This window comes from Diceros bicornis, chromosome 22 (genome assembly GCF_020826845.1).
Source record: "Diceros bicornis minor isolate mBicDic1 chromosome 22, mDicBic1.mat.cur, whole genome shotgun sequence".
NCBI classification, from domain to species: domain Eukaryota; kingdom Metazoa; phylum Chordata; class Mammalia; order Perissodactyla; family Rhinocerotidae; genus Diceros; species Diceros bicornis.
This window is the reverse complement of record NC_080761.1, coordinates 14,618,802-14,634,459: the sequence shown is the minus strand read 5'-3', so window position 1 is coordinate 14,634,459 and position 15,658 is coordinate 14,618,802. Positions and strand designations below refer to the sequence as shown.

The 15,658-nt window shown below is 42.9% G+C and overlaps 1 protein-coding gene across 1 annotated transcript in view; it reads left to right on the top strand.

Moving 5' to 3' along the window:
- TLE4 (TLE family member 4, transcriptional corepressor) overlaps positions 1-13,650 on the top strand; it is a 140,215-nt gene extending 126,565 nt beyond the window's left edge. Inside the window, 7 exon segments of the mRNA XM_058565594.1 lie at positions 5,591-5,840; positions 6,929-7,036; positions 7,038-7,177; positions 9,032-9,179; positions 9,622-9,772; positions 10,131-10,207; positions 11,967-13,650. Coding sequence (XP_058421577.1) covers positions 5,591-5,840; positions 6,929-7,036; positions 7,038-7,177; positions 9,032-9,179; positions 9,622-9,772; positions 10,131-10,207; positions 11,967-12,074 — 982 coding nt within the window. The 3' untranslated portion in view covers positions 12,075-13,650.
- The last annotated feature ends 2,008 nt before the right edge of the window (positions 13,651-15,658 follow it).

Below are 15,658 nucleotides of genomic sequence, written 5' to 3'. Positions count from 1 at the left end.
GTTGCACGGTATGAGAAAAATGGGTAACATGACAGAATTGGGCCTCTTAGAGAGAGTAAGTGAGCTGGAGGTGGGAAGGCCAAGGACCTTCTTTAAGTTAGATTTTCATCAAAAGATGATGAGCCAAATAAAATAACTTCGATGCATATGCTTTAAAAAGAACGATTTGCAGATGGCTTGATTGTTTGAAGTATGGTTCTGTCAGAAAGTCCAAACTTCTCTGTTCTTCACCATCTCCCTTCGAGAGCCCGTCTTAGCCGTGTGTGTGTGTGTGTGTGTGTGTGTCTGTGTGTGTGTGTCTGTCTGTCTGTCTGTCTGTGTGTGCACGCGCCACGCTGACAGAGTACAGGTCACTATATTTCACTGGCTCCCTCATCGTCTCCCTCCAGCCCTATGTTTCTAGTTACTTCCTGGGCATCTCAGCTATGCATCTTGAGTGTGTATTCCTTGCACTTCAAATTCATCATATTCATAAAATGCTCCCCCAGGTTAAATCTTCCTCCCTACTTGATGATTTTTCAGTAACTACTAGCACTCTGTTTCTTGTTTTCTGAGCCCAGAAAGTCAGTTATTATTAATTCTGTCCTCACTTCTAATTAGTGAAGTCCTACAGAATTTTATATCTGCTGTTACTTCTAGCGTATCATCCTTCCCCTTGCCTAGTTCGGATCCCCCATTACCTCTTGTATAGATTATTGAAATAATTGTCTCTTATTCCTGCTATCCATCGTACTCCTTGTTACCAAATTTATTCTGTGAATGGCTTTGCCCCAATAATGTCCCATTCCTTCTTGCAAAAAAAACCCTTCATTAAATTCTGTTTGTGGAGTTCTCAGGCTGGCATTCTAGCATTATATAGCTCCCTTTTATAGTGTTGTATTGGGTTATATATCTCTCTGCTATGTTTTATCAGGCTGTGCTTGGGCCAGCTCTTCCAACCACTTACTGTGGAATTGTTGAATAAATGAATCTCTGGATTAAAACCAATTCAGAAATTTCCCATATCATTTCACCTCATCCTTTTAGAGCCCATGTTCTCTGCTATTCTCACCCCCTGGAATTGTTTTTCCATCTTCCTCCCTCCTTGGTGAAATCCTTTCATTCTGTAAAACCCATCTCGAGTACCATGTCTCTCATGAAACAAAAACTTTGTCCTTCCTCTTTGAACCACCACAGAACTTCATACTTCCCATCTTCCCCCTGGTATGTAGTCACTTCTGTACTTTTCTCATCAGACTTTCTTTTATTTATTTATTTTATTTTATTTTTTTTGTGAGGAAGATCGGCCCTGAGCTAACATCTGATGCCAACCCTCCTCTTTTTGCTGAGGAAGACTGGCCCTGGGCTAACATCCGTGCCCATCTTCCTCTACTTTATATGGGACGCCGCCACAGCATGTCTTGACAAGCGGTGTGTTAGTGCATGCCCGGGATCCGAACCTGTGAACCCCGGGCCACCAAAGTGGAGTGCATGCACTTAACTGCTATGCCACCGGGCCGGCCCCCAGACTTTCTAGACGTAAGGCACTTGTGGGCAGGGCCAGTGCCTTACCTGGTGTTATATCTTAGCATGACACATGTCAGGAGTATTTGGATAAGAGATACTTACTGTTGCATTTAATTGGATAGACAACAGATCTTCAAGCCTGGGTTTCTCTGATTTCTAGAAAGCTTGGCTTTCGTTACACATTCTGTCCTTCTTGCTAGCTATACATCAAAGAGTTTGTTGAAATTTGATAATAAGTACATAAAAGACCTTTATTTTTTCCAATCTTTTCTTACATACACTGATAGCAAACAGAGGGCCCCATTATGTCCTTACTGCAGGACGGCTCTGGAAATTCCTCATAAGAGAGTTTCAGGAGCGTAGTCAGAGCCCACCCAGTGGTTGTGGCTGAGTTGAAGACCGTCCTATCAAACCGTCGAAAGAAAGAAATAGTATGCCTCATTTCTTAACTATTTAAATTCTCAAGACTCTTTAAAAACCATTTAGTGATTCTTGAGAGGAGAGAAGGGATGTCTTTTCAAGTAAATTATCATTAAGAATGTATAACACCATCTAAACTTGGAATAATCTTCCTTTTCCTTCCTTTAAGATTTAGTCTTCATGACCTCTTAATTACTAAATCAATTAGCCTTTGTCTCCGTTGTCATCCCTCAGAATCTCAGTCTTTCTCTACAAGCATTGCCGCCTTCCCCTCCTTGCCTGAACTGACACCCGGCCCTCCCCTGAGGGGACCCCTCCACCTGCAGCCCTCTCAGGAGGGCACTTTCATTTGCCTCACACCCGCCATCCTCAGGGCCAGTGGCGGAGGTGATAAAGGCTATGTCATCCCCCGTTCTCCAGTCTCTTCTAGAAACAAACTCCTCTACCTTTTTGTGGAAAGCCTGCCCTTTTCAGGCTTGTACCGTTGGACTCTACCCACTCCCCGACCTTGTTGGGGGATTTCCCCAATTTATTGAAGACTTCACACTTTTGGCTTAGGGTCTTCCTTCACTTAGAACCTGCCACCATTCTGGGTGACTCTGGTGTTCACATGGTCAGCCCCCCAGGAACCTCGTCTCAGGGCTTGGACCACATCACCTCTAGTGAACTTCTGCCCTTCTCAACTTCAGTTACCTACTGACAGGCTCACAAAGGAGACCTTGGCATCGTCCCTCACTGTGTCATCTCCAAAATCCAAATGTCCCATCCAACACAGCCTCCTCTACCTCCATGTAGCCAGAGTGATCTTTTGAACTGCAAAAGATCTGTTCCCGGCTTCCTCTCTCAAGCCCTAGCCGCTGACTTTTCCCTGGGTTACTGCACTAGCCTCCTGACTAGTTTTCCTTCTTCCTTTCTGCCACCTACAATCCCTTCTTCAGCAACCAGAAGCATCCTTCAAAACATTAACCGAATCACGTCACTCCCCTGAACAGAAGTCTTCAGTGACTTCCTGTTCTACTCAGAATAATGTCCACCCTCCTCATCACAGCCAGCAGGGCCCTTTGTAACACGGCCCCTGCCTCTCTCTCCAGCCTGGCACTCTCCACTGAGCACGCTCTGGCGTTCTTGCTTGGTTCTGCTTCAGGGACTTTGCATTTGCTGTTCCTCTGCCTGGCACATCCCCCTCAGTATGTGCCAGGCCTGTGTCCTTCCTTCAGGTCTCAGCTCACCTCAGACTTCTCTGTCCACTTTTAGGCTCTTTTATCTGAAACCGTATGTGTGTCTGTATGTGCGTGAGAGAGAGAGAGAGAGAAAGGGCATTTACTGCCATCTGCTTATATGGTACCTGTTTTCCCTTCTGGATGTAGGCTCTGGAGGATAAGGACTTTGTCTTGTTCACCCCTGATTCCCAGCACCTGATAGTACCTGACTCATATTAGGCATTTAATAAATATTTTCTGACGAAGTGGATAACAAGCATTCTCTCTTGCTCTGGCCTTCGATTTGCCATCCTCCTCCTCCTCATACCATCTTCCTCTTTGCCTAGGTAATTAACACTCATTCTTTATATCGCAGCCCCATTGCCATCTTCCCCATCCTTCTCATTCTGTCAAATTCCTAGAGTACCATGGCAGGTCCACTCTTCATAGCATTGACCATCTGACGTTTTTATATTTATTTGAGTATCTCACTAGTGAATCTGCCCCTCTGCCCACCTGCTGCCTCCCCTCCCGGCTGTAACTTCAGGAGAACGGGAGTATGTGGGTTTTTCTTTCTGTTGTATCCCTGTCCTGTTAGCAAGGTACTTGGCACGTTGGGGTATCCAGTAAATCCGTGTTGAGTGGATGCATCGCTTAGTGAGTCATCATGTGATCGCCCATCTTCTCCCCATTTCCACCTGATGGTGATTATCCTCCTGGTTAGCTGACTCTGACTGTTCTTGCTGGAGATTCCTTAAGTGTAAGCATTCTCTGAGATTCTGCATCTAGTCTCCTCACTGTGCAATCTGTTCCAGGACTATTCTTTCTGCTCCCTTAGCTTCAGCTATCACTTCTTTGTCGATGACCATGTGTTGATCTTTTTCACCTGACCTCTCTCCTGAATCCCAGTGCTTAACTTTCTGTTCAGCTGGTTGGGTTCCCATCTGCCCTCAAGCTGAAGAAAACCAAACCGTTTACTTCCAACCTGTGTACCCTTTAGTTATGGGTCCCTGTCACCTTCTAATGTAGTGCCATCGACCTAGTCACCTGTGTTCCAAGCCTTAGAGTCTTGTCCAGTATCTCTCTCTCTCAGGTCACACATCCAGTGTGTCTCCAAGTCTATTGATACCAAATAAGTATCTTACATCCATTGTCTTCCTAGCGTCCCACCTCCTTCCCCCTCAGCAGGTCTGACACACTACCTTTTTTCTAAGCCCAGTTCCGAGCCTTCCTCAGTAGTCTACAGAGAAAGGAAAAGCCCTCCACTGTCTGGCGCCCACGCCTTTCACAACCATAATGCACGCATCATCCTTTCTGGAGACATTCAGGTGGTTGATGAGAGGCCCTCAGTAATGAGCTGAATTTTGATGAGTGTGGCTAGCCCGTAGATTTTTGCATTAAGGAACCATAAACTGTTTTCATTTCATTCTAAAACTTCCCTGCAGTTTGGCCCAAGCTCCTGCTCTTTGTGTACCCACAACTTCTTTCCCTTGGTATGTCTTTCGTAAACTTCTTTGTGTAAACAGAACACATTCCAAAGGTCTGTGCCAAAGCAGAATGACATCATTTCCAAACTGGGCTACTGCTTGTGGTATCCCTCAAGACAGGCCCAGCTCCTCCCACCCACCGCTGACATCCCCTGCCTCCAGGACCCCAGCAACGTCACAGCAGCCCCACTCCTGGGCCCCTTCCTGACTTCAGTGCCCTAAGAATAGAGATGTCTGTTGAGGGAGATGTTCTAGCTTATCTTGCATTTAGAACCAAATGTTGTCACAACTGGAAAGCTTTCCTTGGAAATGAACTTGCGATGGAGCTGTTGGTAGGTACTCCCAGGTGAGCCTTTGGGGCAGTCACACAGGACATCTTTGCAGATTCGAATTCCATTTGGAATTATTAGAATTTGTGATTGTCAAGTCTGATAGGACTTCATCCTTTTTTATTTTCTGTGGGGGATACTTCTACCATTTTACTTTCTAAGCCTAGAGACTCTTGACTCCTTAAAGCTTCAAAATTTGGTTTATTGATCTCCATTAGTAAGTCACTTGAAGTGATCTATAGGCAAAACCTCATTGTAGGCTTCTGAATGACCCGAAGTAGAAGGCAGTGCAAGTTTGCAGAGTGCCCCAAAGGAAGCAGGCACTGTACTGCACATTGGCTGTCTTATTTAATTCTCTGTAAACATAGGTAGCATTTTCTCCGTTTGAAAGATTAAAACTAAGATTCAGAGAGGCTAAGTATCTAATGTGACACAGCAGCTGATGAAGAGTCGACCTGGAATTTGATCATACATCTAGCTCTGTGACTCTGATAATTGTATTCTTTCCACCATCCTAGGTAAATTTGACTTGTGTGCAAATCATAAGTAGCACTGAATATGTTTTATTTTTCATCTCATTACACGAATCAGTTGAGTAACACTTTTTACATTCTCCTCTTGCTGTCTTTTCTACTCTCTACCACCTTAGAGCATACTCCTTCCACGTTACTGCAGACGGTCAGATGCAGCCTGTCCCTTTCCCCCCCGACGCCCTCATTGGACCCGGGATCCCCCGACACGCTCGCCAGATCAACACCCTGAACCACGGGGAGGTGGTGTGCGCGGTGACCATCAGCAACCCCACGAGGCACGTGTACACGGGCGGGAAGGGCTGCGTCAAGGTCTGGGACATCAGCCACCCCGGCAATAAGAGCCCTGTCTCGCAGCTCGACTGTCTGGTGAGTGAACATGGATGAACCAGACTTAGACCTTCATTCAGAAAGTAGGGCGGGGTGGTGAGAGCACTGGAAGTACAGCAGCACACAGCATGGCTCCCCAGTGGGGTGTTGTCCTCGCTGGTTTGTGTTCTTTCACTTGGAGATTTCGAGCGCTGGCAAGGCAGTGTGTCTTGCTTCAGTTCTTTAAGGTGGAGTTATCCAGTTCTCCTTATGGGAACTACACCAGCACAGTTTTCATTAACACTGCCCGCTACATGGGAACAGGCAAACCACTTGTTTTCCTGTCTCCTAAAGGAGTTTAAGAAACTAAGAGCCCACAGTGGTTTCTGTGAGAATGTGCGTGAATATCATAACCTGTCACTTTGTGAGATGTGAGTAACTTAATACTTCACGTGCCAAGCACTAGCTCCCCTTAGCTGTTTCGTGGTGTTTGTCCTGGAGTTATTTAGGAAACTGTAGTTTGATTTTCTTCCTTAGACCAGCGGTAGAGTTTTTTGCTGCAGCACAATGTGAGGTCAGTTATGTATACAAGATTCCCATAGCCTTGTGAGCCAGGAGGAGATTGTTTTTTTTCTGTCACTTAACACTCCTTGATCACCTCTAGCCTGCAGTTGATGCTGCTTGATCAAACCCATGATGCACTTGAGCCAGGAAATGTGGGCCAGGTGAAGGGAAGCGACCATTTGGTGGGCAGTAGCAGGACCTTCCTCCAGCCGGGTCAGTGCACCGGTTCCCCAGCATGCTGCTCCAGGAGTGTGAGGGCTGCCGCGCTCATGAGTGTGTGCGCCTGTGTGGACAAGTGACTCGGGCAGCTGGTTGATTTGGTGGTAGTGGGAGTGGGTCTAGATCTTTGCATTTTCATGCTAATTAAGATTAAATATCTCAGTACTAAATTTCGTAGATCAAGTTTAAGTACTTCCCTAATTTCATGTAATTTTCTAGCATTAATCCACTTTATCATTGTCATAAGTAAAAAATGGCTCATTAAAACCAGGAGGGAACACAATAGTTTTATGGATTTCTGCTCTCATGTTAATGCTGTTTTCCTTTCCTCATGAGTAATCTCTTGATGGTTTTTGTCTCTACAGAACAGGGATAACTACATCCGTTCCTGCCGATTGCTCCCTGATGGTCGCACCCTAATTGTGGGAGGCGAAGCCAGTACTCTGTCCATTTGGGACCTGGCAGCTCCGACCCCCGCGCATCAAGGCAGAGCTGACGTCCTCGGCCCCCGCCTGCTACGCCCTGGCCATCAGCCCCGACTCCAAGGTCTGCTTCTCGTGCTGCAGCGACGGCAACATCGCTGTGTGGGACCTGCACAACCAGACGCTGGTGAGGTGGGTCAGCAGGATCCCTCATCAGGGCGTGAGGAAGAGCCAATTTTACCACATCGTGCCAAAGATATGTGTGTGTGTGTCTGTCTGTCTGTCTAAAAGATGAAATATAAATATCTTTGTAAAAATTGTTAAGAAAAGGCCCATTTTAAGATGCCTAGAGACAAATTATTGTAAAATCTTGTTTTATCCAATAAGGAGGTTGTTTTCTCTTTTTTTTGACATTATGCTAAGCATCACCAATTCAGGTTTAAAAAAAATGTGGTTTTATGTAATTAATGTACATAAGCTTCCCATACCTCGTGAGATTGTTGTTTTCAGTGTTGTCAAGTCAATCCTGACTCCTAGTGCTCCTGTGTCCATCAGAGCGGAACCCTGCCTGGTCTTTTTGCACCATCCTCTCACCTTCCAGTGCTGTATCACACAGTGCTCTGCTGCTATTCATAGGGTTTTCATGGCCCACTTTTTTGGAAGTGGGTGGCCAGGTCCTCCTTCCTAGTCTGTCTTAGTCTAGAAGCTCCGTTGAAACCTTTCCACCATTGATGACCCTGCTGGCTGGTATTTGAAATAGTGGTGGCATAGGTTTCAGCATCATAGCAACATGCAGACGTCACAGTATGTCAACTGACAGACAGGTGGGGTGGTTCCCTGACTGGGAAACAAACCTAGGCCGAGACAGTGAGAGAGCTGAATTCTAACCACTAGACCACCAGGGCTGGCTCATGAGCTCATTAGACATCTGTAACTTGCCATCTATGCTTGCTAACAAACCATCATTGTCAATAGACAGAAGATGCACAGTGTGTGGCACTATCTGTGGTACCGTATGTATCCGACATGTTTATTCCTTCAAAAAATAATTCTTGACCACTTACCATGGGCCCAGACGTTGTGTTCGGTGCCATTCACCCTGAAGAGGTCTAGATTATCTGTAGTCCCACCTTTATGGATGGATGGACAGAACTAAGATGTCTGTTTAGAAATGAGATCGTGTAGGGTTGGTGTTGACAGATAAAGCCCTGAAACGAGCCTCCAGCTGTCAGCACCTGAGAGAGCAGAAGCAAGAGGTGTGATCTGCTAAAGGGCATGAGAATGTTGTAACCAGGCCTAGCCACACAAGGGGCGTGTGTAAGGAAAAGAGGCCTCCCCTGTCTGTCTGTAAGGTATTTTGCAGGACTGAGCTCTATATATTATTCTAAAATCAAAATAGTCATCACTTTGTTTCTTTGGGGTACGGCTCCTACCAGGAGCTGCTTTCAATCTCTCCTCCCAGCAGCATCTTGTCCGTCGCAGCAGCTCCTGGGGCAGACGAGTCACATTGAGCTGTTTCTGTGTGCCTCACTTGGGAGCGTGGCCTTGTCTTGCACAGCCACCTGCGGTTGTATCATTGCTCACTGGCGGAATTTGTTCTGCTGTGTCCTGCGCCCATCGCTATCACTTTGTAGAAGGGGAAGTAAATTCTTTACATCCTCATAAATTCTTGAATAGGTCTCAGAATGTATCTGTGATTAGTTCACATACATGTAGCTGTGGGTTTTTTTGTTTATTTCAGTTGGGGATTTTCTTCCATCACTTCTATCGTGTTTTAACATAAGAGGAATTTGAAGAGTACTTCCTAAGTGTTCAAAGATAAGAAATGTAGGAAAGTCGGCATCTCAGTTAAACTTCAGTCTCCTTACATATAGGAGAGAGAGACATAATTGCTTTGTTATTACTTTGAATAATTAGGAAACATAATAAATCAAAATGAAATCTACAAATAAGGCCTACAGTGAAATTGATCACTGAGGCATTCTAAATTGAGTTCACTTAAAAACTAACTTTGTAAAAGTTTTCCCTCTATTTTGACATTTTCAGGCAATTCCAGGGCCACACAGACGGGGCGAGCTGTATTGACATTTCTAACGATGGCACCAAGCTCTGGACGGGCGGCCTGGACAACACGGTCCGGTCCTGGGACCTGCGTGAAGGGCGGCAGCTGCAGCAGCACGACTTCACCTCGCAGGTGCGCACTTGTGCCCAGGACATTTTAGAAGACGTGGTTTTGTGAAATACAGGACATCCTTAAGAAGGGGCATTTCATTTATCATGTGACTTTGGACTCTGGATTAGATACTGAAAATTTTATTGTTTTCTGTCAAAATACAACAGTATATATTAAGAGATTTAAAAATATCATTTATTATAAGCTTTTAGCAGGCGTCTATTTCAAAGACCATTATTCTGTATATATTTGAATTTTACGTAATTGATTAGTAAATTACATTATGGAGATCCTCTCTCATTACTTCAGGATCAACTGTTTGGCTTTCGTTTCTTCCTGTACAATTCAAATTATCTTGATTTTCTTCATAATTTAAGTAGTGTCCCCAGAAGAAATAGTACCTCCCAGTTAAGGGAAGTGTGTCCTCTGTAGCCACTATCACTCTCACCTGTTTTAATTCCAGATCTTTTCTCTGGGCTACTGCCCAACGGGAGAGTGGCTTGCAGTGGGGATGGAGAACAGTAATGTGGAAGTGCTACATGTCACCAAGCCAGACAAATACCAGCTGCATCTTCACGAGAGCTGTGTGCTGTCACTCAAGTTTGCCCACTGTGGTAAGCAAGCCTCTCTGGTCCATTTTCTGTCAGCCAGATTTGTTCCTTCTGCTCTCCTGCTACTTCATTTAAGTCGAGTCTTTTAGTTCATTAACGTGTCCCTCCTCAAAATTATATTACTTCCCTATACGTGCCTGTTTCCCTAATGCTACGTAGTTTTCTGGCATTAATCCACTTTATCCTTGTCGTAAGTGTAAATGACTCATTAAATCTAGGAGAGTAGACTTATTTTTTCAGTGAAAAGAAACTCTTGTTTGTTGTAAATCACATGAGTTTTCTGTGACTAGTTTGATGCTCTATAAAGCAAATCTGACAAAGTAACACGAACATGGCTTTTTTCGAAACCTTCTTCCTGTAGGGAAATGGTTTGTAAGCACTGGAAAGGACAACCTTCTGAACGCCTGGAGAACACCATATGGGGCCAGTATATTCCAGGTAACACTCACTTTGTTCAGCCTTCACTCTCTGTGTGCTCCCTGCATGGTGGCTGTTTAACCCAACCCTCTCTGTGCGATCTTGCAGATCAATAATGCACATAAGTGTCCTAGGTGGTAGGAGCTAGTGTTTATTCCCATTGTGCAGAGAGGAAAACTGAGCCTGAAGGAGGTAGTGTCATAGCTGCAGCCATGGAGCTGGGGATCTTCTCCAGTTCCCCTGAACCTGGAGCCGAGCTGCTGTGCCCTTTGCATTAACCGGCTCTTCATGCCTAGGTCCCTTTGTGTACCAGAGTAGAGGTTTCTGTCTCTGTAACTTTTCTTTTCTTTGTGTTATATCTTTTTAAAATTTGAGGATTTTGTAGAATACTCTTATTAGTATTGTTGTTTCTTTGAATTTTTTCTCCAAAAAAGAGTGTTATGGAAAAGTTCAGTAAATCTTGATTAATTTTATAAACTTTTATTCTTCTTATTGACTCAGTGGTACTTTGTGTAGTTTGTGAAACATAATACATAGATGGAATCTCCTCTCTCTTACTGGTGTGTGATTTCATAGGAAAGTTTAAGAAGATTACTCTTTTTAATATATATTTAGGATATGTTTTAAGTATTCTTTTTTTAGGACTAACATAACAGATTTGCAGTTTTCTTGACCAAGTGATATTGAGCCATCATAGAGTAGACTGTAATTCAGTTCAATCTAAAAATATATTTTGAGTGAAGATACTGTGCAAAGATAATCAGTAGGACAAAAATAGCTGATTCTTGCTGTCATGAAGTTTATAATCTTTTGTGTGTGTGTATGAAGTTTAATATAGTGTTTTTTGTATTGTGGGTCACAACTTTTTAGATGGTCCAAGCAGGACTTAAAAAAAAGAAATAAAAAATATTAGAGTGCATCTTTTGTAGAAAGTGTATTATGTCTTACATATATACTAGGTTGTGAAGTAAAATGTATTTATTGCAGGTTGCGATCAAAAAAGTTTGAGAAACACTGGTAGTGGGTTAGCAGCTGCGTGTCAAACATTTATTTCTTAAGTGTTGAAAGTCCTGGTTAAGATCCTGGGGTTTGTTTGTTTGTTTGTATGTTCATTTGTTTTGTAGCGCAGGTCAGTTAAAAGTGAACAGTGAACCCTCTGTGGTTAGTGTATTTGAACAATGTATCTAGAACGCTAAGTGTGGTACATTTTTCTTTCTAACTGTTGAATCCCACTCCCTTGCAAATTTGTATTCTATTTCTACATGGGAAAATTAGGTTTTACATTAGAAATATTTTTATGTTCCCTATCTCAAAAAATGTGGTTTTGTCAATGCCGTTTTCCAGGTAAGACGCCTTTACTTGTGTGCCTTTGTAAGGAAACCGAGGCTTAGACAGATTAAGCGATGCACCAGGTGTTCCTAGCTTCTCCTAAATCCAGGCCATCTGAGTGAGGTTGAGGGTTCTTCATACCAGGAACACTGCTTTCAACTGTCTGGAGAACGGGATTTGTAGTGGGGCCTTGCTTCGTCAGCAGAGGGGCTCGTACCACTGACTTGCCTGACACCTGGTGTCCCCAGTGCAGGAGTCTGTAGGCTAACATGGTGGAGTGTCGCTAGGAGTGACCCCGGCTCAGCCACTTCAAGGAAGCCCTTGCCTGGGCTCCTCTTTGTCAGTGGAACACATGATGCTTCTTTTTGCTCCAAGTCCTCCAATCCTGCCTGTCAGTCTTCATGGGTTTTTCTTTCAGTAATCGACATTTTTGTTTCTATTTCTTTCCTAGTCCAAAGAATCGTCATCAGTGCTTAGCTGTGACATCTCTGTGGATGACAAATACATTGTCACTGGCTCTGGGGATAAGAAGGCCACGGTTTATGAAGTTATTTATTAAGGACAAATCTTCATGCGAACTGGACTCCTTCTCCTTGTAGCACTTTGTTCTATGGTCCTTTCTTCCCCCGCATCTAAAACCAAGGATTTCAATGCTCTTTGCAGTTGTGGAGTTAAACCCCCTTCGTTCCCCTACTTCCTCCATGCTATTGAATTGTGAATACTCTTAAGAACCTGTGATACCAAATCTTCGGCTATCTACTTGGAAGAACATGGAATAACCATACTTAACAGTGAACGGAATCTTTAATTATGTATTATATCTGTAATATATTTATTTTGTTTAAAGAAGGCTTTCTAACAATGACTGACTAAATGAAGCTGTCTGCTCCTGCATTGATAATGAAGATGCATTGTATTTGATACCCCTCGCCCCCTTTTTTTGGCAAAGGAGGGGAAAAGATGGTTTAAAATAATTGATTAAAAATGTCACTAAATGTAGACTAATGACTGTATAGAGATGTGAAATGTATAATTACATATGGAAGCAATATGTTGCTATGTTGTTAGATTTTTTGTTTTTGTTTTCTACTTATTTTAATTTGTTTGGAAATTTGAACAATTAAAACATGACAGGCCACATCATATTCATATGAGTCTATTTGGACAACTTTAACCAATATATCTAGAGCTTTAGAATATATTCTATAAAAGTAATTGGACTTTTTCCTTTTTCTTTTTTTGACTTGTTGACAAGTGTCTTTGTAATACGTTTTTAATTCCTTTTTTTATTGTATTATAGACAGATGAACAAATTAAATCTGGCCTCAGAAAGAGAACTTAATCCCTTCTGGATATTTTTGCCATGTTTCTTTGCAAAGGGAGATGTTTATGTTTGGACAGTTTTGTCATGAGGAGAAATTATGGGCTATTTTTTGGCATATTCTTGGGGAACTGCACAGATTCAGGGGAGGATTCCTCCTGCTGTGCAAGTCAAGGCTTTTACAGAAAAAGGACATCAGAGGAAGATTTGCAAGGACCTCCCTCTGAAAACCAGAAAGAATGGACTCTCACCTGGGAGGAGGACTTGTTTTCTTTACATCCGGTTCTTTCCACATCTTAGTTGGATGTCCGTGAAATGGACACAGGCTGTGCCATTGTGCCAGAAACATTGTGTTATCTTTTATGTTGTTGTTGTTGCTGTTAAACTATGATATGTGACTCCTTTTTTATTATTATTTTTTTTTGAATGCTTTAAAAATCTTTTAAGTCTGTGGATCTGCTGATGTACAGTGCCTTTGCTGCTATGGATCAAAATCAAGAGAACCGTGTAGATAAACTTTATTGTATAAGTAGAAAATTACTTAATTTCATACTAGAAATGGATGGATGCTGCAAGTTGAAATGGACTGTCCATTGACGTTCCTAATGTGGTAGCAGAAAAAAATGGTGTCTTAAGTGCTTAGTGTTTGATGTCATTAACAGTTTCGTAAAACTCTACAGTGTAGAAAGATTTTGATACTAAACTGTGCATTGTACATAGTTCTAATGCATTGTATTGACCACCAGTACTTCTATAATGGTAGATTGTTTGTGCATTCAGACTTTTAAGCATTAAACATAAATAACTTCTAGTATGCTTATTTCTAATTCTTTGTTTGGCTGCCTTTAGTTTATTTTTTATCTGACCCTGCCACTCTATTAAAAATTATTAATTTAATTCAAGGGAGCTTGGTGTCAAAGTAATGTGGGTTTTTTCATTGTTGCTACTTCGGTTTTTATTTTCACTTGAGAAGAGCTAGAAGGGAGAGCAGACAGGTTATCAGTGCCGGGTTGCTACAAAATATTTATTGAGTGCCCCTTTGGTTTGTAAAAATATTGTCTATTGAAACAGTTGTGATGTTACTCAAAGCCTTGATGCTTTAGAACTGCACTGTTCAATATGGTTACCACTAGTCATTTGTGCCTGTTTAAATTTAACTGTATTAAAGTTAAAAATTCAGTTTATCAGTCACGCTAACTACATTTCAGTTGTTTCAGTAGTCACATGTGGCTGATAGCTACCGTATTGGACTACACACATTTATAGAACATTTCTGTCATCAAAGTAAGTTCTGTGGGATAATGCTTCTTTAGAGTTAGCCCGTGCATACCATTTCCAGCCATTTGGGTTTGGGAAACATTTCCAATGTAATGCACTGAAGTTTTTGAACACACAAGGCCTCTTGGGCTGCTACTGGTTGGGTGCGAAGGTTCCACCTAAGGAGGAGCTTAAAGAATTCTGAATTCCTGGGACTCAAAAACCTGACATTTTTAAGGCTCCGCTGGGAAGAAGGCTGGAGGTTTGGAGCCCCATGGTGATCTTGGAGTGTGCTCGGTGATCAGCTGTAAGAGGACTGATGCTTGCGGTGCTAAGCAGAGGTCAGCGGTGTTCGTCAGTGGGATTGGAAGCGGGACCTCAAATGCAAGTGCCGTGAGTGCTGCTACCGCGGAGGATAACGTCTCTAAAGTGTTCTTAGCTCAGTCAATTTTCTGTGTGCCCCTATTAAAATTTCTTAAAAAATGATAGAGATTTGGAGTAAAAGAAAAATCATTTGGCACAAAGAGTATGATACTTGCACACTGCGTTTATACTTATATAGGAGAAAAGTGCCTGCCTCGAGGAGTTAAAATTCCGTGGGTGCCTGATGGGTTAAGTCTGTGATGCCCTTCAGGCTTCCCTTTAGAGAGATCCAAAACATTGGGTGTTGTACTGGATTAAAAATGGAAATAAATGCATACATGAACCTAGCTTTTTAAAACAAATGGGCACCTAATTCTATCATTGCCGAGGTTTTATCAAATTAGATTTTTATGTCTTTGATATAAATCTCAGGCCTGGATTGATCTGTATTTAATGTTGCTGATTTGTAATTATAACTTGGTTTACCATAGTTGTTACTCCAACTATGGTCTTGCAGAGTTTGAAGAACAAAGACAAGAATCACCCTGAACCAGGGAGAACTCAGTTCTGGTGAAAGAACAGAGTGGTGTGGGACTGAAAGGTTGACTTACGTAGAACTACCAAGAAACGGAAACCCAGATTGAAGAAGCCATCAAAGCCTTCCTAAGACTGGCAGATCAAGTGTAGAGTAACACACTCCAAGATCTTCACGTTTTTACAGGTACACACCTCACTTTTGGGCCACTACTGAGCAGGGTGGCTTCTTAGCCAGTGAGCTTCTTGGCCAGCCTTGTCCTGGAATGGTGTGTGCCAAAATTTTAACTGCACTCTGTAACACCTACAAGTGGTTGGAATCCACAGCCATGGAATATCCAGAAACTCAGTGTCAAACCATCTCACATAGCCATGACATTCTGGAATACTGCAGCCAAGAGTAGGGGACATGGCTGTCCTAGAGTCAGAAGGCGGCATTCTGGATGGAGGAGCAGTGCACTTGCCAGCCTTTGTGAGCAACTAGACCATCAGCGATACCCTCGGCTGTCAACTCTGCTGCTTTGTGCATCCTCATTCTGGATGTTCTTGCAGTGGTGTTGTATAACACAGAATCAAAATGTCCAACTTAGGGTGTTTGTCAATTGATATTTTTGGCAGTTGTAAGGAGATTCACAAATTCCAATTCCTTGCCCCGCATTCAGTAAGCA